Consider the following 22,602-nt stretch of genomic DNA (forward strand, 5'->3'; position numbering starts at 1 on the left):
CCTTGTTGGAAGTGGAGTTACAAGTAGCATAAGTCAGGGCAAATTGGCAGGGGGCTCCCCCTTCCATTAGGGTCAATGGGAACAGGAGCCAGCCTATGAAGCCCTGCCTCCAGAGGTGAAAGGAAAATGTGCTAACTCCCTGTAACACCCAAACCCTCCGGATTTTGGGCCCAGTACTGCTGCCATTGCAATCAGTGAGAACTTCACCACTCACATCAACAAAAGCAGGATCAGGCTCCTACTATATTGCAGCTAATAGAGCAGTACAGGGAGTTTACATTGATTTGGGGGAGTGGGGACTTGCTTCCCCTCATGGCTGCCTCATTGGTTTGTTAGCTTTCTGCCATGCACGAATCTGTATTTCTTCATACAAGTGTTTCCTTTAATCCCTGAAATGCAGCTCTAATCCTAAACCACGACTTCTTTCCCCCACCGAAGAATCTCTGCCAGTTTCAAAGACACTGATTCTGCAAGGGGTCCTTGCTGCTGCTGGATGAAATCCCTTCAGTCCCATAACCAGATCAGGAGATGTGGCTAGTGTGAATTTATGAATGCACACCATGTTACTGTGCTCACATGCTAGGAACCCTCGTTTGTTTTAACCATTTCTGACGTTGTCATCCTCTGAAAGCTCTGTGCACCTCATATCACCAGGCTTTAGCACCACTTCAGTGACCCTCCCCAGCACTAACTTTTAATTCCAGTTAGACACTTTGCCTGCCCCACGGTGCCCACCCTGGATGCCAGCTTCCTAGGGCACCAGATCAACAGCTAGGGAGAGGGGAACAAACTAATCAGGGTTTGTTTTTGTCCCCTCAGCCATTTAGGGGGTACCACATATTTTCTACCCCAGCCAACAAACCATCTATTTAGCCAGGGATAGTTCTAGCATTGAGCTCTATGAGCTAGAGGAAAGGAATATAAAAGTTTCCTACATAACTAACACCCCTTCATTATTTAGCTCAACCTCTTTCTACAGTCTACATAGCAACAAGTTACCTTCCAGCCCTCCATAGCAGGTGGAGTTCCCATGCTACTCCTGGCAGAAAACACAAACATTATAATCTAAACACAGCTTTGCTACTTGACTACCAGCACAAAGCCTGCTCCCACTCTGTCTCAGAAAGCTGCCATCCACTCTCCTATCCTGGCTGGAGCTAACAGGAGCCACCTGCCAGCATGAGTCAGCTGTAATTACTCTGCATCTTTATGCAGGATCCTAGCCTTTGATCACAGGGTGGCTCAGCACAGGAGCCCTCTGCATTCCTAGGGGGATAATTATAACTAGAGAAGTTATGCAGTTCCATACGCTCATTTAACAGCTGCATTGTAGTACAGTAATTAGAGCTGGGCACAAGCCACACCTTCAGATCCAGAACCAAACTTTCTCACATACCAAATGTGGTGAAGTATTAGGTTGGCCAGATAGCAAGTGTGAACAATCAGGATGGAGGGTGGGGGGGAGGTAATAGGCACCTATATAAACAAAGCCCCGAATATCAGACTAGCCCTATCAAATTGGGACATCTGGTCACCCTATGAGGCATGCACTTAAAAAAAATTGCAAGAGTTGACAACACTGTATTCACTATGCAGTTCACGCTGCTCCCAAGCCATGGGAGATCTTTCCCCCCTAAAAAGGAAAGGAAGGCATGTGAGGGAGAGCCAGGCAGAGCTGAGGGAATGGCCTAAGGAGCAAGCAGGGCCTGAGGGAAAGAAGCATCTAATCGAGAAGGTTAGTGGGATCAAGGATCTAAGCTGCAGTTCAGCAGCTGCATGGGAACATCAAAGGCACCAGGGGAGCTCAGACAGAAGAGCTAGGTGGGAGGGGGGGTAAGACTCAGAAGGAAATGCACAAGGCAGCAAACACTCCAAAGAAAAGCAAGTGTGGAGCTGGTGGCTCTGGCCAGCTCTCAGTTTGTTTGGGGATAAAACTGGAGTAAACAATGCTCCTTTAAAAAGCACTGACTGCTGCCGAGCCAGAGGGAACCTCCTACACAGCACACGCCACTGCTTAGAAAAAATAAACCATGTTCTCGAGGGACGCTGTGGTATACAAGGCAGGCAGGACTCGCAGCCAGCTAGACGGCAAGCCTCTGTGACTCACGCCACCGACCCAGCTTCCCTATTTAGCACTCAGATGTGTCCCAGCAGTGAAACCACAGCAGTAAAGGCCTGATTCAAAGCACATTGAAGTCAGTGATGTGTGTAGGGGGGGAGACTGTGTCTCAATGAGCTTTGGCTCAGGCCTTAAGACTGAGTAGTGCAAAGAATCAGTAGAGTCACCTGTTTTTTTATTTATTCAACATATATCTGCATTGCAAAACACTGTTCCCTCATTCCCTTTTACCTGCGTGTATCAGGGCACTTTGAAATAAAATTAGAGCTGAGCCGCTCATGTAGTCACAGGACTCCAGGAGCTGGGCCTTTAAGAAAACCATCAAATATCATGAGATCTGAGAGACTTGGCAACACTGTGCTGTGCGTGGATATTCTGGCCTGTGGATGGCAGTGAAATCCTTCAGGCAAACCCCTGCCTTGCGTTGCATGGCTGCAATAGTGCAGAGTAGGCCTTGGGGAGACACTCCACAGCTTAAGAAGATAAGGCCTGGGCTTTGCTCTTCAGCTGAACTAGTCACATCTGCCCTTTGCATGCATTTTGGTTTTGTTTAACAAGAGTTCTAATCAGGCAAGACAACTGTGTATCTATAAAGCCTATTTGTGCACCTGCAGCACCAGCACAGAGGCCCACTCAGATGTGAAAACAGCGCGCAGCACATCCGTGGGCACCCCCAGCTGAGGCAGGAGGGATGGAGGAAGCCCAACTGCCCCTTGGAAACTCTGGTTCTTCTCTCCAGGGGGAGGAATTAGCAGGGGGCTTTCCCCTTCCATTCGCCCCTCTCCTCCTTCCTTCTCTTCCAGCCCAGAGAGAAACCTTTGCCATGGTCCTTCAGCAAAGAGAGCACCCAACATTTCCAGTGTCTGAAGCTGGGAAACCAGTTATTTTACTCTGTTGAGAGACTCTGCATATGTGAGACAGAGGCAGCAAATGACAAGAGCATATTGTTCTCTCCATTCAGGAGGTCTCTATGGCAGGTTCAGGGCATCACTCTGCCAAGGCCAGAGACTCCTCCACAGCTAGGCTACTGCTTCATTTCAGCCCTAGCCCCGGCCAGATTTTTGCAAGGGACAGGACTCTTCAGAGGGCCATCCCCTTTTAGAACGAAGGGTGCAGGTAACCCTTACCTCCTGGTACCTTCCTTTCCTCTCCTCAGCCGCTGACCATGCTACCTATCTGCACTCATGTTCCCAGACTAGTGCTCAGGTAGTCCTGGACTGGGCTGGTGAGGAATGGAACATGCCGAAGAGGAAGCCAGATCTCATTCTCTCACACTGGCACAAATCTGGTGTCACTGCACTGACTTCCACAGTTACTCCAGATTTACACCAGGGTAACTGATGTTCGATTTTCACCCAGTGCCTGGCCTTGGTGATTTTCTCCAGCCTCGTGCCTGGTGATGTAGTGAAAGGATGGACTCATTCTACAGCTGGCTTTAAATGGGAAAGCAGAGCATTTCCCTGGAGGAAAGTGTACAAGGCTGCAGGTGAGCGGGGCGTTGTGAGCGCACTGAGAGCTGCCTTGTAAACATACGCATGCCCAAACCTCACTCCCATGGTGTGAGCCTCCAAGAGATTCGTCAGACATTTTTGCAGAAGGGTGTGGACCACATATGTCTTGGCTTTAAACAAAGCCTCAGAAGGGAGCTTTTTTTTGGCCTGCATATCGATCTTTATTTTAAGGCACCGAACTGAAAATCACCATTGCTTTGTTCCAAAGCGCATTCCACACCATTTTATTGTCCCAAGGGTTCTTTTTCAACAGCCCAGTCACCGTGCCCTGTGCTTGGATGACAATCTGACTTTTACAGCTTTTTTTTTTGGTAGTGTGCTTTAAAAATATCTAACTACTTTGAACTGTCAGAACACCAGGCTCAGCTTTATTTGCCAGCATGTGGTTGCTCTAATGTTCACAATGGGTAATTGGAGACCGAATTGGCCCCAATTTGACATACAGTGTGATTATTAGCTCCACACTGTGCTGACCGAGCTTTAGTCATGTTATTTTACACCTGTATGGAAGGGGGAATACAGCTGCAACTTCCTCCAGGGCCTGGTTTGGTAAACTTCATGTTTTAAAGCACTCAGCAAAGCAAGGCCCTGGAGGAAAGACCTGTGTTTAACCTCTAATATCAGTGCATTGTATAATGTGCTGTCTATGAGATGGATCCTACATCCATATTAAAATACTAGGCCAGATTCTGATCTCCGTAACATGAATGTAAATCCAGTGACTGATTATGGTATGCAAGTGAGCTCAGAATCGACCTGGATGTGTATTGACCAGACAAGCTTTTACAAAAGCGAGCTCTGTACTAAAGCCAAAGAAATGATTTCTTTCTCAGTTCAATAGGGACAATATTAAAACAACTACTGCAGGGCTGCAAATCCAATGATACTCACAGCCACATACAGCAGGTAAAACCCTGTCCCCACTGACATCAATGGGAATTTTGCCATTGGTTTCCATGGAGCCAGGATGTCCCCCACTATCTTTGCTGTGCACCTGGAATTCCCACTGCCATCCATGCTGTTTCCGTGGCCTCTATATAGCCTATACCTTAAAGACACTGACCTCGTATATGATAAATCTTTAGTGCCTACAGAAGACTGAAATCTCACTAACACAGTTATATGGCCCCCACCATCATAATGCCTGGGCATCTTATTAGCTTCTCATGTAGTTCGCCTCACCACAGGGCAGTGCTATTATCCTCATGGAGCAGATGGAATACCGAGGTACAGAGAGGCTAAGGGACTAACCCAAGGTCATACAGGAAGCACATGGCAGAGCAGGGTATTGAAGTGGGCACGCAAAGGTCCTAGACTACTGGTCCAGTCTTCCTCTCTAAAGATCCATCTGCTGATTGAAGGGAAAATGGGGTCTAGCATTTATAACACTAAACAGAGAGCAAGTACCCCATGTTCTCCCAGTGACCCACTGTGTGACATAGGGCAAATCACTTGGGGCCTGATTTTCAGAGGTGCTAAACACCTAGAGCACCCATTGACTTCAGCTGGAATTGTGAGTACTCAGTGCCTCTGAAAATCAGCCCCTTACCCTTTGTGCCTCAGTTTACCCATCTGTCAGATACATATAATACCACCAACCTCAAGGGTATGAGAGGCTTAGGGCCTGAACTTCCTTCTACTGAAGTCAATGGCAAAACTTCCATTGGCTTCAGTGGTCCTGAGTCTAGCTTTAATAAATGGACAAAGCACTTTAGGACCCTTGAAATGTTTTATGCTACAGAACAGCCATGCATTGTCATGGCGGATATACCTTGGCCATTATTAGCATTTGTTAAGGCCCTTTAAAAAGAAAAGGCAGAAACATAAGCAATTTCTAAGTAGTTTGTATTCACTTATCTGTGAGAGGCAGTGTGGCCTAGTAGCTAGCATACTGGCCTAGGAGTCCTGGCTTCTGTCCCCAACTTGGCCTGTTGGGTGATCTTAGGCGAGTCATTTTCCCCATATATAAAATTAGCATAACGATACTTCTTTTGTAAAGGGCTTTGAGATCTCCTGATGGAGAGTGCTACATAAGAGCAAGGTATTATCATCACTGAATCCTGCTCTCAATGACGTTAATGTCCAAACTCTTCTTAACTCCAGTGTGAACAAGCTCTGGTCCTTACTGATTACAATTCACACTAAACAAGCACATGAATCTGTCATGTGCTGGCCTCACAGAGTTTATATGCAGACAAGCATAATTTATCTTTAAAAGCAATCCTTCTAAAATGCAGGTGCTTCTCCCTTCGAAGTATGCAGCCATGTCAACCATACAGCAACTGCATGTGCTTCACTATCTAGGTAGCCTGAAAATAGAGAGAGAGGAAAGTCAGAGAAACCAACAAGCTAGCACACTTCAGAAAAGACTATGCAATCAGAGCAGGAGGATATTTTGGCAGATTAGACCATAAAACAGCTTGTTTTATTTCTCCCTCTATTTTCAACTGCTGCAAAGTAACTCTGTACTTGGAATATTGTATTTTTCCACTAGATGGTGCTTTGCTACCAAAAAATATTACCAAGACAGCACATTCTCAAGTTCTTTCCTGGAACAGAGTAGGCAAATATATGAAGTCAATACAATTCATCTTTGGGAGCAGAACGTTGCCATTTGCTCTGATCAACAGCCAGTCTTATCATTAAAAAACAAAACAATCTAACTGGAAAGGCTCTCTTTTCATAAAATCTCTGGGGGACACACAACATTTCTATCCTTTCTGAAATTAATGCTCTCATAAAAAGTTGCATGCAGTGTTGGTGTAGTCATGTTGGTCCCAGGATATTAGAGAGACGTATTAGATACAGACATATAGAGAGATTAGAGAGACTCACCCACCATATAAAAAGTTGTGATTTCACAGAACTATCAAGGGGAACAAGCAGCTATTGTAGCCTCACACAAAAGACTCCCCTCCAAAACTGTTGCATTTTGGTCTCTAGAAGCTAAGGTTAACACTTGTGATCTCAGGGTCGGGAGTTGTTAATGGAGGAAATTTACTTTCGAAGACCACCCTTGGAAGAAATCCAGCATGCAGGAAGCCCCAGGAATTTCCCGTTCAAAGAGGGTGCTGACATGCATCGTCTAACCACAGTTTTCTTACCATTTTTAAAGCTAAAACATCAAATACAGATAATTGGTCACCAGTGGCCATATCAACTGACTGCGAAGAGCTACAAAAGGATCTCACAAAACTAGGTGCCTGGGCAACAAAATGGCAGATGAAATTCAGTGTTGATGAATGCAAAGTAATGCTCATTGGAAAACAATGCCAACTATACAAAAAAAAATGTTGGGGTCTAAACTAATTGTTACCACTGAAGAAAAGAGATCTTGGAGTCATTGTGGATAGTTCTCTGAAAACATCCACTCAATGTGCAGCAGCAGTCAAAAAAGCGAACAGAATGTTGGGAATCATCAAGAAAAGGATAGATAATAAGACAAAAAATATCATATTGCCTCTATATAAATCCATGGTATGTCAACATTTTGAATACTGCATGCAGATGTGGTCACCCCATCTCAAAAAAGATATATTGGAATTGGAAAAAGTTCAGAAAAGGGCAACAAAAATGATTTAGGGGTATGAAACAGCCTCTGTATGAGGAAAGATTAATAAGACTGAGACTTTTCATCTTGGAAAAGAGACAACTAAGGGATATGATAGAGGTCTATAAAATCATGACTGGGGTGGAGAAAGTAAATAAGAAAGTGTTATTTACTCCTTCGCATAATACAAAAACTAGGGGTGACCAAATGAAATTAATAGGCAGCAGGTTTAAAACAAACAAAAGGAAGTATTTCTTCACACAACACAGTCAACCTGTGGAACTCCTTGCCAGAGGATGTTGTGAAGGCCAGGACTATCACAAGGTTCAAAAAAGAACTAGATAAATTAATGGAGGATAGGTCCATCAATGGCTATTAGCCAGGGTATCCGGAAATGGTGTCCCTAGCCTCTGTTTGCCAGAAGCTGGGAATGGGTGACAGAGGATGGATCACTATTCTGTTCATTCCCTCTGGGGCACCTGGCATTGGCTACTGTCAGAAGACAGGATACTGGGCTAGATGGACCTTTGGTCTGACCCAGGATAGCCGGTATTATGTTCTCTCACAGATATCACAGTCCTCAGTCTATTAGAGATACTGCACAGGGTTGAGCCACAAACTGCTTAAATATATATTAAAGCGATCACATTTCATTGTTCCAGTTAGGAATGGAAACAGCATCAAACATCTGCAACTGAACAAAGGGCATGGGGAGGCAAGGAGGATGAAGCTTTGTGATTATTGTTAGGGCAGATGTCACCAGGTGCCATTGTTACACAAGTTCTTTTTCTTAGTGTGTGTGTGCAATGCCCAGTCCTTGGAGAATTGTGGTATTGTGGTTAGTTTTGTGATGCACATTCTTTTAGGGGAAACTGTTGCCAACAGCAGGAGAGTTTGCTCTCGGCCTCAGTCTAACTAAATGCAATTCTTAGTGCAGAGTTGCTTTCTGGGAACCTGGCACTGGTTTTTGGGCAGAGAATTCTGATAGAAGGGATTAGCTATATGTCATTTGTGACCACCTCTGTTCAAAGACTGGTGTTTTTTAACACTAGATACAAGTGGCACTACGAAGATAATTATACTCCATGTCACTGATTTCTCCTCCATCAGAAAGCTGACTTGCAAGGCCTCAAAATTTCCTACTGCTTAGCAGTGGGATGACATCATAAATAATAAGCTTTTATATAGCAGTTTTCACTTGCAGCTCTCAAAGTGCTTTATAAAATATCACGACCCCCATTTTTCAAATGGGGAGTCTGAGGCACACAGGCAAAGTGATTTTCCCAACACCACACAACAGGTTAGTGGCAGAGTTGGGACTAGACCCAAAGTCTGTGGGAGGTAGAGAAAAGAAAGAGTCAGAGCATGAAAAGATGGGGGCAGGCCACCAAAGGGAAATGATTAAGGGCTAATTAAAATAGGGCTTGGAAGGAAATAATTAAGTGAGATGAGACATTTAATAAGTTATATATTTTTAAATAATCTTGTTCTGTATCCAGTCCCTAATCCCTTCTTGTACAGATTCCTGTCTGTTAGATTAGAAAGGCTCACCAACAGGGACCCATCCCCTTCCTATACAGATGTTTGTAAAGTTGCATTCATGGCAATTTTTGCATTTCATTTTCCTTTACAAAAAATGGGGGATAGGGAGGGAGGCAGGAAAAAAAGGACTTGCTCTTACTTCAAAATGTCACTATGTAACGAGCTCAGTAGGCTTTGAAGGGACCCCCACCACACACACACACCCATGGAAGCAAATAAAATGGGGGCTGGATTTGGTCACTTCCTTGTGATTGCTATTGTTTGGCTCACTGGACTGCTTGGTTACCAGGGTAGATGCCCATTGGTTAACTCTCAGATGGCTGTATCTTTGCAGGGGAAAAAGATAAAGGGTAAAACTTTCCATGGCTCCAAAGTGACTGAGGTGTTTAAGTTCCATTCAAAGTCATTGGGATTGAGGTGCCTAAGTCATTTGGGCAATGTTGAAAATTTTATCCCAAAACCTTTTTAATTTCTTGAAAGCTCTGAATGCAGCAAAAAACTTGCAGAAAGCCCCAGGATTGCCCAAAGGTAGATTTGTATTCAGTCACCATTTCACAGATGAGGAAAGTGAAGCACAGAAAGCCCAAGGGTACGTCCAGACTACCCGCTGGATTGGCGGGTAGCAATCGATATATTGCGTCTCGTCTCGACGCAATTTATTGATCCCTGAACGCGGTCCCATCGACTCCGGAACTCCACCAGAGTGAGCGGCGGTAGCAGAGTCGACAGGGGGAACCGTGGCCGTCGATCCCGCGCCGTGAAGACGGGAGGTAAGTCGAAATAAGATACGTCGACTTCAGCTACGATATTCCCGTAGCTGAAGTTGTGTATCTTACATCGACACTCCCCCCTAGTGTAGACCAAGCCTAAAGCTGGGGTTTTCAAAGAGGCCTAAGGGAGTTAAGCACCCAGGTCTTACTGAATTTCGCCCCTTGTGCCTTTGAATCTCTCCCCATAAATCACTTGCTTAAGGTCTCACCCAGTGAGTCAGCAGTAGAGCTGAGAATGAAACCTACCAGGGACTAGATGTTTCTTTCAAAGGCACAAAGAGCAGGTAGATGCCCCACTCCCATTGACTTTCACTGGGAGTTGAGTCCCTAACTGTCCTTTGTGCCTTTGAAAGCCTCCCGGTATGTCTCCTGACCCATCTCTGCTTCTCTCTCCACTGGCCATTTTGCCTCCAGGCTACCATGAACTCTGCAATACAGTCACTAAAACCCAACCACCTCTGGGGTGGGGAGCAAGACATCTTTAAACAGCGAGCAGCTACAACTTCACAAGCATTCTAGCCGGGGAGTGAGGAATTGCTCATTCCATTGACACTACCAGGGGAATTTCGGGAGGGAGAGTGTAATCACCCCCTCCCAGCTCAGACAGGATGCTGGTCCCTCTGTGCTGCAGAACAACAGACTAGAACTTTATCAAGGCATTTGAGTCTGCAAGCTAATCTGCTTATTGCTCCCTGGCTGAGGAGAACATGGTCTGTTCCTTTGGGGAAGGAGCAGGGGACAAGGAGGGAGGGAGGGAAGCAGAAGCTTGGAAGAGGGGGTGGGGTAGGAACATCAGGAGAGGAGAACACAACTTCAGTTTTAAGACTGTCATGTATGGGGGAGGGGAGAGAAATGTCCTTTGTCTGGTCCCACGTTCACATAGCCTTGGTTCTGCCATTAACAGGTGCTGGCTAGGCTCCTGTGCGGCTGCCTCTCTGACGATAATGCCCATTAGAGGGTCTGGTATGATCAATGTTTAACGTAACTGAATTCTCACACTAGCTATATCTTATCACAGGCTGCGAATTCCTCCAGCTAGCATTTCCATAGAATGAGTTTTAGAAACATATACCAGCCTAAGAGATAGCCAGAGCAAACAGGGCCCGCCCACGGCATGGCAGGGCTAATCTCAGCATTTAACTGTACTGGAGAGCTAAAGAGGTGGCACTTTAAAAAAAATCTTTGAGAAAAAACATACAGTTCATTGTGAACTGTTTCCCTGGCCTTTGACTCTGACAGTGGTCCAGCAGCCAGAGAATGGGGCTGGAAGTCTGGGAAACTGGGCTTTACTCCTGGCTCTGCCAATGAGTTGCCATAAGTCTTGGGTAGTTGTAGAGAGTCCATCACCTCAGCATCTAGGCTGTGTGACCTTGGACCAGTCGTTAAAGCTCAGCAAAGTGCTTGGCGATCTCTGGATTCAAAGCACTACCTGCCACAGGGCAGAGACATGTGTTTGTACAAGACTCAGCACAATGGGACTTGATCCTGATTGCAGTGCTTGGATGTAATACAAGGAGTAGCAATTATGGAGGAGCAGCAAAGAGTCTTGTGGCACCTTATAGACTAACAGACGTTTTGGAGCATGAGCTTTCGTGGGTGAATACCCACTTCGTCGGATGCATGTAGTGGAAATCTCCAGGGCCAGGTATATATAAGCAAGCAAGAAGCAGGCTAGAGATAATGAGGTTAGTTCAATCAGGGAGGATGAGGCCCTCTTCTAGCAGCTGAATTATGGAGGGGTTGCCATGGGGGCTGAGAACCTCTGTGCCTACTGGGGACCTGCAGATGGCCTGCAAAAGCAATGAAGTATCACTCCTGATTAACCCATAAGAATAGGGTTGCCAGCCCTCGAGGATTGGCCTGGAATCTCCCCGAATCAGCATTGATCTCCTGGTGACCATTGAAAGCAATCTAGGATATTTTAATAGGATATTTTAAGAAAATGACATTACATCATGTTGGGGAAAATAATCTCCTGGAATAGCTTCAGTCAGAGTTGGCAGCCCTACATAAGAACAGATCCTCAAAGGTATCTGGGTCCCTAGCTCCCTGCTTAAATACCTGAGGAGCTGGGCCATTGGGCCAAAGTATTTGGTCCTGCCATGAGTGCAGGGGACTGGACTCGATGACCTCTCGAGGTCCCTGCCAGTCCTAGAATCTATGAATCTATGAAAGACTGGTTTCCACTGCGTGGTACCAAGGGACTCAAATGCATTCTAATCACAATGTCAGTGAGGAGGGGCCAGCTGCAGAAGGGGTGGAGCCAGCGAGCAGCATACTCCCCTAGGATAATCATAGATATTCACATGGATTTTGCCTTGGAAATTAACACTGTTCCCTGCAGCATTAACTTCCAGTCACAGCTTCTGCTCTCCCAGCTATGCTGCCATGGGGCAGAAGGAGCCTTAGGGCCTCCTGAGAAGGGGCTAATGCTCTAAGGGCCATGGTGATGGGGCTGGGATTCCTCAGGCTCACAGTTAGGAAGCTGCTCTCTCTTCCCACTCAGGAGAAAATGCCTCCGGCTGTCAGCATGGTGAACCATGTGGACATTTGGAAGGATCCCCCATGCCGCCAATGAGTTTGTGGCTCTGGAAGGGAATCATCTGGCTCACTAACTGGAACCAAAAGAATTCATGCCAAATAGTGAAACCCAGCTGCCTATTGTGGCCTGATTTTCAGGGGTGCTGAGCAGCTGTAGCTCCCACTGACCTCAGAACCTCTGAAATTCAGGCCATTTCCAGGTAGGTGCCTAAATATGGAGTTAGGAGCCTCGGTCCGGGTAGGTTTCAACATTTCAGTTCTGATGTGAACATCATAGTTCACCTTTCATTAATTTGCCCATATTCCTTATCCAGGCAAAACTCCCACTGACGTGAAGCACCGTAAGCTACTCACCTGCCTGGGGAACGTGGCAACCTATGGGGAGCCAAGGCAAATATTACACCACATTTCCCCCAATGGGAGATTTGGGACCTTTAGTTGGGAAGAGTAGAAAAATGGTCCTGTGTGGAACTGCATGTGCAGAAGGATTTCACCCGGGCCAGGGCTCTCAGCAAGGGACTATTTTAAAACAACACCAAATGTGGCAGGGAAAGAGCCATCGAGACACCCTGCTTGGGAGGGTTTCTGTATACAAACAAGTATATGGCATTACACGTGGGGACTCATGCTGGCTTCCCATGGAGAACAAAGCAGGTGAACACAATAAAATGAAGCCTTCCAGGAAAGGGGGGGGAATCTGTCTAATTACCCAGGTGGATTTTTATTGTAACGGAGCCAGCAATGCAGGATTTGACGCTGGAGGTCTGAATGTATCACTTGCTAAGAACAATATAGCCAATGTTGTTTTTATCCAGCTTTCCACCACCCAGGTGCATGGGTTGGTTTGGTTTTTTGGATACATCGCTGGAAATGCTAGAGCCCTGACCACACTAGTGCCTGTTGGCTGCACCAGTGCTGAAGCAAAGATACTGGATTTTCTAGTGGGCCTGGAGACACAGCCAGTCAGATTGCACTGAGGCCATGGTGGTGGTTGCGGGACTGGTATTGCTTCTGCCACATGTTTCACAGGTGCTCCTCAGGATCTAACGGCTACAATGATCTGGGACTAGAGACTTGGGTTCTACTCCCAGCTGTGCGACTTTCTCCCAGCCTGTAGTTTGTCTTGTCTATTCAGTTTGTAAGCTCTTCAGGGCAGGGACTGTGCGTAGTTAAGCAGTTATCACAAAGGGACTCTTGTCTTGGTTGGGACCTCTAAGTGCTACTGCAATATAAATATAAATATAAAGTCTGTAGTGAATTCTCCACACTGTCCACTGTAGTGCTGGGTGAATTCTCCACACTGTCCACTATCTGACTAAAACACCTCCAGTTCACCTGTCCCACCAGAAACTACTGTGCCATCAGCCTCCAGTTAAAACTACATGGTCAGCTTAATTCAGGACCAACAATTAGGCTTTTGGAAACATGGGTTAAAAATCCTAATATGAACAGAAACATCTTCATTAATATTTCAGAGAAAAACACTATTGTTTCAGTCAGTACAGCCCTTTCAGCTGAGCCTGAAGTTATGGTCATCTCCCTGATAAGAATTATCCTCATTTAGAGATGGGTTCAAGTCATAGCATATGTAGATGGATCCAGATTTCATACACACTAGAATCCAGAACACAGGCTGTTTTCTACAGCCCATTATAAAGAGAGGAGCTATTTGCAAACTCCATATGGGGATTCAGATTTTGAATACCTCTGATTGCAGGAGTGTTTGGGTCTTGATTTTGGTTCAGGCCCATCTCTTCAAGACCTCTGAAACCTTCTCCTCCTCTCCCCCATCCTGCTGCACCCCACATCCACTCCCTCCAGGCACTTTTCCACACTTAATGTACAGTTTGTAAAATTATTGTTCAAAGAGGAAACATAATTGGGTTAACCTGACAGTTATACCATGCCGGATAGTGGCTCCAATTCTCCTTTTTCTTTATTTAACCGTAGGGCCCAAAATTCTGCTATCACACATGTGAAAGCCCAAATGCCCAAAATGCTGATCCATTACAAGATGCAGAGTTTACTTTCCAGTCCAGCTGGACCAACTGTGACTCAGATCTGAACCCAGATCCCAACCCAAACACCAGTGCTTCTTCAATAGGAGTGTGTTTATCTCAACAAAAACAACGTGGGAACCTCATACGAACAACCCTTTCATGGTTGCACAGGATTCCACCTACTGGATTTCTGAAATGTGGCCTTTAGTTTCGTGGTGAAAGACAAAAAAATTGCAATGAAATGCAATCTCACAAAATACACCCATGAAGGAAGGCAGATCTCGGTGACAAAGCACACACTAAAGTCAATAGGGCACACAGGCATAAGTACAGGCTGCATGTTTAATGAATGTCACAGCTGGTAGGAAACGTGTCCATATACTTCATTACACTGATTATCTCCTGTGCCAAGGGCTGTGAAAAGCCCAGACCATGAGTGGATTAACAAACCAAAACAGTAAAAAAAAACCAGAAACACCATATTAACATTTTATCAGTAAAGTCAACAGAATTCAGCTGAAACTCGACAATATCTACCAAACCACAGTGTTCTCTGGATCAATTGTTTCCAGTGATACCTGAAACCAATATGAACCTTACTTGGTTTCATTGCAAACTTGAAACTGAGACTCAAGTCTGGTTCTCGGCGTCCTGCTGCCCAACATAATGAACGGACGTTTGCCAGTTTATCAACCCACAATCACCCAGACCACACTAGATATTGAACATTTTGCTGCACCCAACTGGTTGCTTGTCGCCTTAGGCTCTGTGCAGACTGGGCATGTCAAAAGGTTCATCCAACCTCTTCAAGTGAAAATGAGTTTTAATATATAACAATGTGGAAGTAACCGAATTTTGCTTTCAGAGACAAGGTGGGTGAGGTAATACCTTTTATTGGATCACCTTGTCTCTCTAATATCCTGGTACCGAGACAGCTACAACAATATTTTATATGACTTTTGCTTTGACATTTTAGGTTTATCTGAAGCTAAAACTCAAAGCAGATTTCTGGGTGATGCCAAAACCAGGCAGATTGAACAGTCAGTGTTCACACAGGTGTTAGTGAACTTCACCCATGCATGAGACTTAGGGATGTAGTGATTAGAGCACTATGCTTAGTTTCAAAATACCTGTGTCCAGTGGAGCTTAGTTACATTCATTGTGTGACCTTTTGCAAGTCATTCCACCACTCCCTGCCTTGGTTTCCCCACCTGTAAAATGGAAATAATTCTAGTTACCCTCCTTTGCTTTGAGATCTATGGATGAAAAGCTTGAGAAGTGCAAAGTATTATTGTTACTATAAATATCTGGGGAAATCTCTCATGCCAGTCAAGTGACTCGAGCTCTGTTCACTTTTACAATGGAGGTAGGATGGGGAGAGAGAGGGAGAGTTCTACAAAAATGTGAATATTTCAGTTCTACCCATTTATGGCTTCATAGTCTTATTCTTGCCCTGAACGGCTTGTGATCACACACTGGGGCAGGTTCTGCTTTGAGCTATGCTGCTGTAAATGGAGAATAATTAATTGGAGCTGGCAGGCTTGTAAGAACATGTTCTCTTGTTTGTCAGCAATAGGGTAATCAGACAGCAAGTGTGAAAAAACGGGACGGGGTGGGGGTAATAGGAGCCCATATTAAAAAAAAGCACCAAATATCGGGACGGTCCCTATAAAATTGGGACATCTGGTCACCCTAGTCAACAACCAGAGTAGATTATAAAAGTTATAGGAGATTCAGATCCATGTGTTTTTAAGAGTAAACGGTGTTATTAATATCCCAGGCAGGCAAGGAAATGTGTGGTTTGAATGTAGGATTTTTAACCTGACAGAGACCCTTTCAAATAACACAATCTTCCCCAGAAGAGTGCCACACCCCTAAAAGCTATTTTTCTATCACATGGTTAGGAGGATCAAGTATGAATTGAGGTAACTGATGCTCCAAAATCTTTGAGTTGCACAATCGCTCTCAGATAATGAACACTAACATGCCTGCATAGATAGTGGCACTAAAACCAAGAAAAGGCAGCTGTATATAAAAATGCATCATATAATCCAAGCTATTATACCTGGGCTTAAATGACTGAGCTTCTCTAAATACACTGGCGACACTTTAGTCTTAATACACCGCCCTTCTGCAGCTCTGTACAAGACGGACGTCATTTCAGGATGTTAATAGTTAAGATGCTGACTCAGGCCCAGTTTTGTCATCCCCACAGGAGTACACTAGGGCTGTGAACGCTCTGTGCTCATGAAGAGGTATTTTTATTTTGCATTCATTACATTCGCACCAACCTACAGTTTTAATCCTCAAATTGCAAAATTGTTGTTTGCAGCTTTGCTACACTGGCCCCAGGTCTCCCTTACACATGACCTAGGCGATAAGTCTTCTGTTGCTTGCTAATAAACCTGGCGCTGAGAGGTGGAAATGATCTTTTCCTTCTGCTTTCCAAAGGAGCAGGGAGCTGACCCATATGAGTATGTGTGGGTGTGTGACACTTACAGACACAGTGAGATGCAATTAGGTATATTTTTGCTAAGTGTTTCACAGATATAAGGTAGCCTAACTAATCCATTGCAATTCTGTGGTGCCTTTCATTTGAAGATCACCAAGCACTTGGCACACATTTAGTTATTAAACCAACAACATACCCTAGAGGTAGCTAATTATCATAATCTCTATTTTATACATGGGGAACACTAAAGGAGAGAGAGAGAGACTAAATGACTTGCCCATAGATACACAGTAAGTCAGTGGCAGACCCAGGAATAGAACCCCAGAGTACCTATTAAGAAAGGCCGGCTGTCACCAATAGACATCACTCCAGCCTTGACAGTATTGGTTTTGGATGCCCTTAACAACATTGCCCATACCTATATCCAGGACCGGATCCTTGGGACTGATTCTCCTCTCTCAAATATTGGCTGTATACTGGTGTAACTCTTTTAACATCAGTGAATTACTCCCCGCTTACACCCACGTATATGAGAAGACACTCTGGCTCCTCCAGTCCTGTGCTGAAGGATACCTGTGAGGCTCACACAGCTGAAGCCAGCACGTGATCATGCATTTGCTATGGTGAACTTTACTGTGCAGAATTTGCTTCTTCCTGAAAACTGTCCTCACTATTAAAAAAAAAAAAAGCGTGTCACATATGGGGATATAGGCACGGAGCAAACCTCTCACCGACGCTTTGCACAGGGCTCGCAGGCCGCAGGAATGTAAATTAGTGAGATTTCCAAACATCTGGAGGGATGAAATGCCATTTTTGCAGCACCTGATTGCCCTTATGGAACACAAATTCTTTAATCGATGAAAGTGTATGTGTGTGGGGGGGGTGTCTGGCTTTAAATAAATCCCTTCAAAACTGGGAGATCCAGCCCCAACAGCACTTTATAAAACTGGCCCTGAATGCTTCAGGAAATTCTCATAGCAAGGAGCACTGAGCTAGTGGGGGAACTATAGAAATGTGGTTGTTATTTGAGAGGAGCCAGGGAAGTGAGCCCCTGTGCAGAGGCAAAGTATCATGAAGAAGGCAAGTGGACCTTAGCTAGAGAGAGAGAGAGAGAGAGATGACTGCTGGTGTGTTTAATAGAATTAAAGGTTGCCCATTGTTAGGGAAGTTTACTCTCCTTGAGAATCATCACAGGCTCTGGGTGACAACTGCTCCTTGTCTTTTGAAGTGCAGCTTTAGGCGTTTCCTTTGCTATCTTGTCACCCATTGGATCAGAGGCTTCTTTACCACATAGGGTCATTGGGTAGCAAATGAATAGGGGGTATTGGCCATTCAGAACTTCACCTTATAAATATCTGAGATTTGGATTCTTTTAACTTTCCTTGTCCTGAGTATCCCCTCTTTGGGTGTGGAGAGAAGCAGAGCTGCCTTGCTCATTCAACCCTCTCTGGTGTGGAGAGCTTTAGATCAGCTAGTGGAATAAAACTTCACCCTGACAGCCATGAAGAGCAACACCTTCATCATCTTCACCAGCATTGGGATCTATTGTGCCATTTTCCACACGTCAGCATGGTAGGGTCTCAGCCCAGCTGAACGAGGATATTTTGGTGATGGTGATGCGTCTGAGTCTGTGTTAAATTATCTCACTTATCCTGTTTTATTTGTTACAGGTCTGTGAACAACTTTCTGATGACGGGACCAAAGGTAATTTACACATGGATTATGATGAATTTAATGATAGATTTTTCCTGTTAGCAAACCAAATGTTGCCTTTCTAAGGCACCACATTTACTGATGTGCATATGGGCACCAGCTCCCTCTGTGTAATGAGGTAAAGCAGTTGAAACCCATTTGCATTTGCTTTCAAGTGGCCTTTTGAAAGGTTTGGGAGTTTGAGACCCATTCTGTTTCTATGCAAGGCGTATCTGACCTACTCCACCAGCGTGGCTATGGGGGCCCACAGCGGGATTGAAGAATGTAAACACCAGTTCACCTGGGAGCGCTGGAACTGCCCAGAAAGTGCCCTGCAGCTCTCGACTCATAACAGACTGCGGAGTGGTAAGTGTGTATTTAGAGGCAGAGCACGGATTTATCTAGAGCTCCTTCCTTTCCCTCCTGCCATCTCTGTTTATGGGATACAGCCAGTTTATAGTTAGGTAGGATCTAGATTATACAGATACATATATTAGAATGATGGCAAATTTTGGGGCGGGGAGGGAGGGAGGTTCGAGAGACAGGCTGCAGCCACAGCCTCACACTAAGAGCTTGGTTGTTTACATGAGAAAGTTGCACCAGTTTAACCTCAGGTGTGACTTTAAACCCAAATTAGTTCAACCAATTCACACACTCTCTCTCTCTTCGGCTTAAGAGTGGCTTCTTGCAGTTTAGCCTATGTGATGGGAGCAGGTTTAAGCTGAAAAGAAACCTCTTAAAGTGAAATTAAAAAGTGTGTCCAGAGAAGAGTTTGCATGAGTTTAAAAACTGATTTAAGTTAAACTGATGCAGCTTTACTGTGTAGAGAAGACCATGCAGGAGACTGCCACCAAATCAGAAAACAGACAGGGACAGAAAACTGCTACAGAGTAACCCTGATTGGGTATCAAAAGAAGTCAGTGATAACGGATCTTGGTGTTAGGATCAGGCCTGTTGTATAAAATCTCATTGTCACCATGAAACTCTCTTCCATACGTAAATACACACAAGGTGACACTTTGTCATGCCAGTAACAACAAAGCTGGCAGAAGACAGAATTCACAAGCACTTTGCCATGTTCTATGGAGGGTTTAATTCCTGCACCACTCTATCTTTTGTCCTAATTGCCTTATGCAAAGTCTGCCCCCCAGCAATTGCTTGGTTGGTTGGCAGCTCCACGAAGGGGCCTTCTTACCAGTAAAATGAGACTGAGGGTTTCTGTTCTTGAGGGTGACAGTCTCTTTTCATCTCTTTCCAGCTACCAGAGAAACCTCTTTTGTTCATGCCATCAGCTCAGCTGGAGTAATGTACACACTCACCAGAAACTGCAGCATGGGAGACTTTGACAACTGTGGCTGTGACGATTCAAGGAATGGCCGTGTAGGTGAGCTGTGATTTTCCTGGTCTAGTACACTGATCTGCTTTTGGGTTGATGGCATCACAATTTTCAGACTTGGAAAAAGTGTAGGGCCACATTTAACTATGTTCCAACTGTGCAGCCCCATTGACTTCCTTGTAACAGAGTGAGAAATTGGCTCAAAGGACTGTTCCTGCTTTTAACATTCGTAAGAATTACACATTGAAATGATTCTGTGGTTCTTCTCATCCAGCTAACTCCCTGCCAATGCAGGAATGGCTCCTCCAACATGTTTCCTAGAGCTCTGGCTTTACATATTGTACTGAAATCCACCTACGCCCTGAGCTTCTGCACATAGTTATTATTTGTGAACGATGCGTCCTTTCCTAGGTGGCCGAGGATGGGTCTGGGGAGGCTGCAGTGATAATGTGGAATTTGGCGAGAGAATTTCCAAACTATTTGTGGATGCTTTGGAGACAGGACAAGATGCCAGAGCTTTAATGAATCTGCATAACAATGAAGCAGGGAGACTTGTAAGTAAAAAAAAAAATGTTGTCTGTATCCAAAATATCTTCATAATCAGCACATAATCTACAAAGCTTTAAGGCCCCATTATTCTCCAACCCTGAGTTGTCCATTGACTTCAGTAAGACTGCTTGCATGAATAAGTACTACTGCATGTGCATAAGGAGTAAGGATTTTGGAATCAGGCCCTAAAATCTGAACATCAGAAAATTATTGCAATAGGCTTCACTTGCACTTCAGTTCAAAGCAAAGCAAACAGCCCGTATAATGACATGCACCATTTCTCAAGAATTGCGAAATCTAGTCTTTGGAGTCCTGTAGCTAGTAAGCACTTGTTCAGACAGTAAAATAGAGCAAACCCTATTTTCATCTCTTGTCATGTGCAGCTCAAGGCCTTCATTAGGAGAGGAAATGTTGTCTGTTGGTTAGAGCAGGGTAGCAGGAGCCAGGCGATTTAGATTATAACCTTGGCTCTGGCAGCGGGTCCCTGGGCAAGTCACTTAATCTTTCTGTGCCTCAGTTTCCCTAGCTGTAAAATCAGGATGGCAACATTCAGCATACCTATGTTGCAGGATATATCAAAGCCTAACAATCGAACATAGATACCACAGTGTTGGCACCCTATAATTATTGTAGAGAGGGATTGGTAGAGGATATTGGTGAAGTGCTTGGATTAAAGGTGCTACATAAATACGTCTATTATCATTCTGTAGCTAAGATTATTTCATATCTTCATGTGCGGAGCTGTCAAACCAGCACCGTTCACGCAGAAGTTATTCAGAGACCTGGGACAGCCCAGGTAATAGCATTACCTTGCCAGTGTGCTTCACAAGAGGCCTGGAGAGACTCCACCTGTGGGGGTAAAGTAGCTCATGCCCATTGAATGTTTACATCTCTGCCAGCTCCCAGTTAGCGATGGAACATATGTCCATCAGGAGCTGGACTGAGAGCACCAGTTCATTTCACATGGGCCACTACACAGTAATGACTTTCAGCCCCAACTAGCATGAGCTGGATTAGAACTGATGACTGAGAGATGAGCAACCCCTTATGCCACTATCTGAGGTTTTATTGCAACAGACCATGTTTGTGCTGCAGTTTTCTGCTGTTCCTAACTGCTCTGCCTTTTCATCCCAGGCTGTGAAAGCAACAATGAAAAGGACGTGTAAGTGCCACGGGGTATCGGGCAGCTGCAGCATCCAGACCTGCTGGCTCCAGCTTGCTGAGTTTCGAGAAATTGGGAATTATCTGAAGATAAAATATGACCAGGCCCAGAAGCTGGAGATGGACAAGAGAAGGATGAGAGCTGGGAATAGTGCCGACAGCCGTGGGGCCACAGCAGAGACTTTCAGCACTGTGCTAGCCACAGAACTTGTCTTCCTGGAAGACTCTCCTGATTACTGCGTCAGGAATGCCAGTCTGGGCCTCCATGGCACCGAGGGGCGGGAATGCCTGCAGAGTGGCAAGAACTTGTCTCAGTGGGAGAGGAGGAGCTGCAGGAGGCTCTGCACTGAGTGCGGCCTGAAAGTGGAGGAGAAGAGGACTGAGATTGTCACCAGCTGCAATTGCAAGTTCCACTGGTGCTGCATGGTGAAATGCCAGCAGTGCAAACAGGTGGTTACCAAGCATTACTGCTCCAGAAGAGATGGCTCATCCCCCAACACCACCAGGCGGCGGAACAGGGGGCACAAGAGATAATCGGCAACTCACTGCTGTTAACAAGTGGATTCATGACAAATTACCCGTAGTTGCCAACTGATCACAAATTTGAGGTTGGGAAGAAATTTCCCCAGGATCCTGAGGGACATGGTGGGGTGGGGGGCGCTAATCTTCCTCTTAAAGCGTTAAATGGGGATTGTCCAGGTAGGGTCAGGTGGGTGTACGCCACACGACCGATGTTGTGTGATTACACAGAGCAGGCCATGGGCCCTAGTGGATCTCGGGCCTTTCTGCCTACTTTCCTGGTTTTTATATTTCCTTGTAACACACTTCTTCCTCATAGTCACTGTATTTGTGTATCCGGGTAAAGAAGTAGTTTCATTTTTTGGTGATATCAGATGATAGTCTGTGGGCCTGATTCAGCTGTCATTTACACCACTGTCGATCTGGAGTAAATCCACTGAAGGCAGTGGAGTAACTCCAGGCATCAATGTAACAGAGATCAGATCTCGCTGTTCCAGGCTGAAATCTGGTCTCAGGTACCTATGTGCTTCCCTGTTGACTTCAGTGATGCTGCACAAGCCTAAGAGCAGAATATGAACCTGTGTGGTTGTTGCACGTGTTGCTTGAAGATATTTTTAATGTAATACTTATGCACTTTCTGATGTGAGAAGGGTCTTCACAACATCATGGTTTATATTGGGACAACCACAACTTTTTTAACCTTAAGTGCTTTCCTAGATTTACAGACAGTATGTACAGATTTCATGCAATATATATTGTGTTATTTCATCCAATATAAATCAGATGGACTCTCTCTCTCTCTCTCTATATATATATATATACAACTGTCTGGGGTTATATATATATATATAATCTGTATC

At 45.0% G+C, this 22,602-nt stretch overlaps 1 protein-coding gene and 1 long non-coding RNA gene across 3 annotated transcripts in view; one reads left to right on the top strand and one right to left on the bottom strand.

Moving 5' to 3' along the window:
- Window positions 1-1,602: 1,602 nt before the first annotated feature.
- WNT8A (Wnt family member 8A) lies at window positions 1,603-21,779 on the top strand. 2 transcript variants are annotated; one of them, XM_045027553.1, is made up of 6 exons: window positions 1,603-1,735; window positions 18,156-18,189; window positions 18,405-18,543; window positions 19,436-19,561; window positions 19,925-20,067; window positions 21,197-21,779. In XM_045027553.1, exons 2-6 carry the CDS (start codon window positions 18,175-18,177, stop codon window positions 21,755-21,757), a joined length of 984 nt encoding a protein of 327 aa, XP_044883488.1. In that variant the 5' UTR covers window positions 1,603-1,735; window positions 18,156-18,174; the 3' UTR covers window positions 21,758-21,779. The 2 variants fall into 2 exon arrangements, with proteins under 2 accessions (XP_044883488.1, XP_044883489.1); XM_045027554.1 differs by lacking the exon at window positions 1,603-1,735 and having other exon boundaries at window positions 18,115-18,189.
- LOC123375999 overlaps window positions 5,502-22,602 on the bottom strand; it is a 33,572-nt gene continuing 16,471 nt past the window's right edge. The window contains exons 3-4 of the long non-coding RNA XR_006581658.1: window positions 15,164-15,244; window positions 5,502-5,939 (exon numbers count right to left, since the gene is read on the bottom strand). This is a non-coding gene — a long non-coding RNA (uncharacterized LOC123375999). The remainder of the gene's footprint in view (window positions 5,940-15,163; window positions 15,245-22,602) is intronic.

The sequence above is a fragment of the Mauremys mutica genome, chromosome 8, assembly GCF_020497125.1.
Source record: "Mauremys mutica isolate MM-2020 ecotype Southern chromosome 8, ASM2049712v1, whole genome shotgun sequence".
NCBI lineage: Eukaryota > Metazoa > Chordata > Testudines > Geoemydidae > Mauremys > Mauremys mutica.

What these genes read in the sequence shown, in the direction of transcription:
- WNT8A (XM_045027553.1), top strand. An exon ending in TCATAACAGACTGCGGAGTG is followed by an intron (nt 18,544 to 19,435) that starts GTAAGTGTGTAT and finishes ATCTCTTTCCAG; the next exon opens with CTACCAGAGAAACCTCTTTT. An exon ending in TTCAAGGAATGGCCGTGTAG is followed by an intron (nt 19,562 to 19,924) that starts GTGAGCTGTGAT and finishes GTCCTTTCCTAG; the next exon opens with GTGGCCGAGGATGGGTCTGG.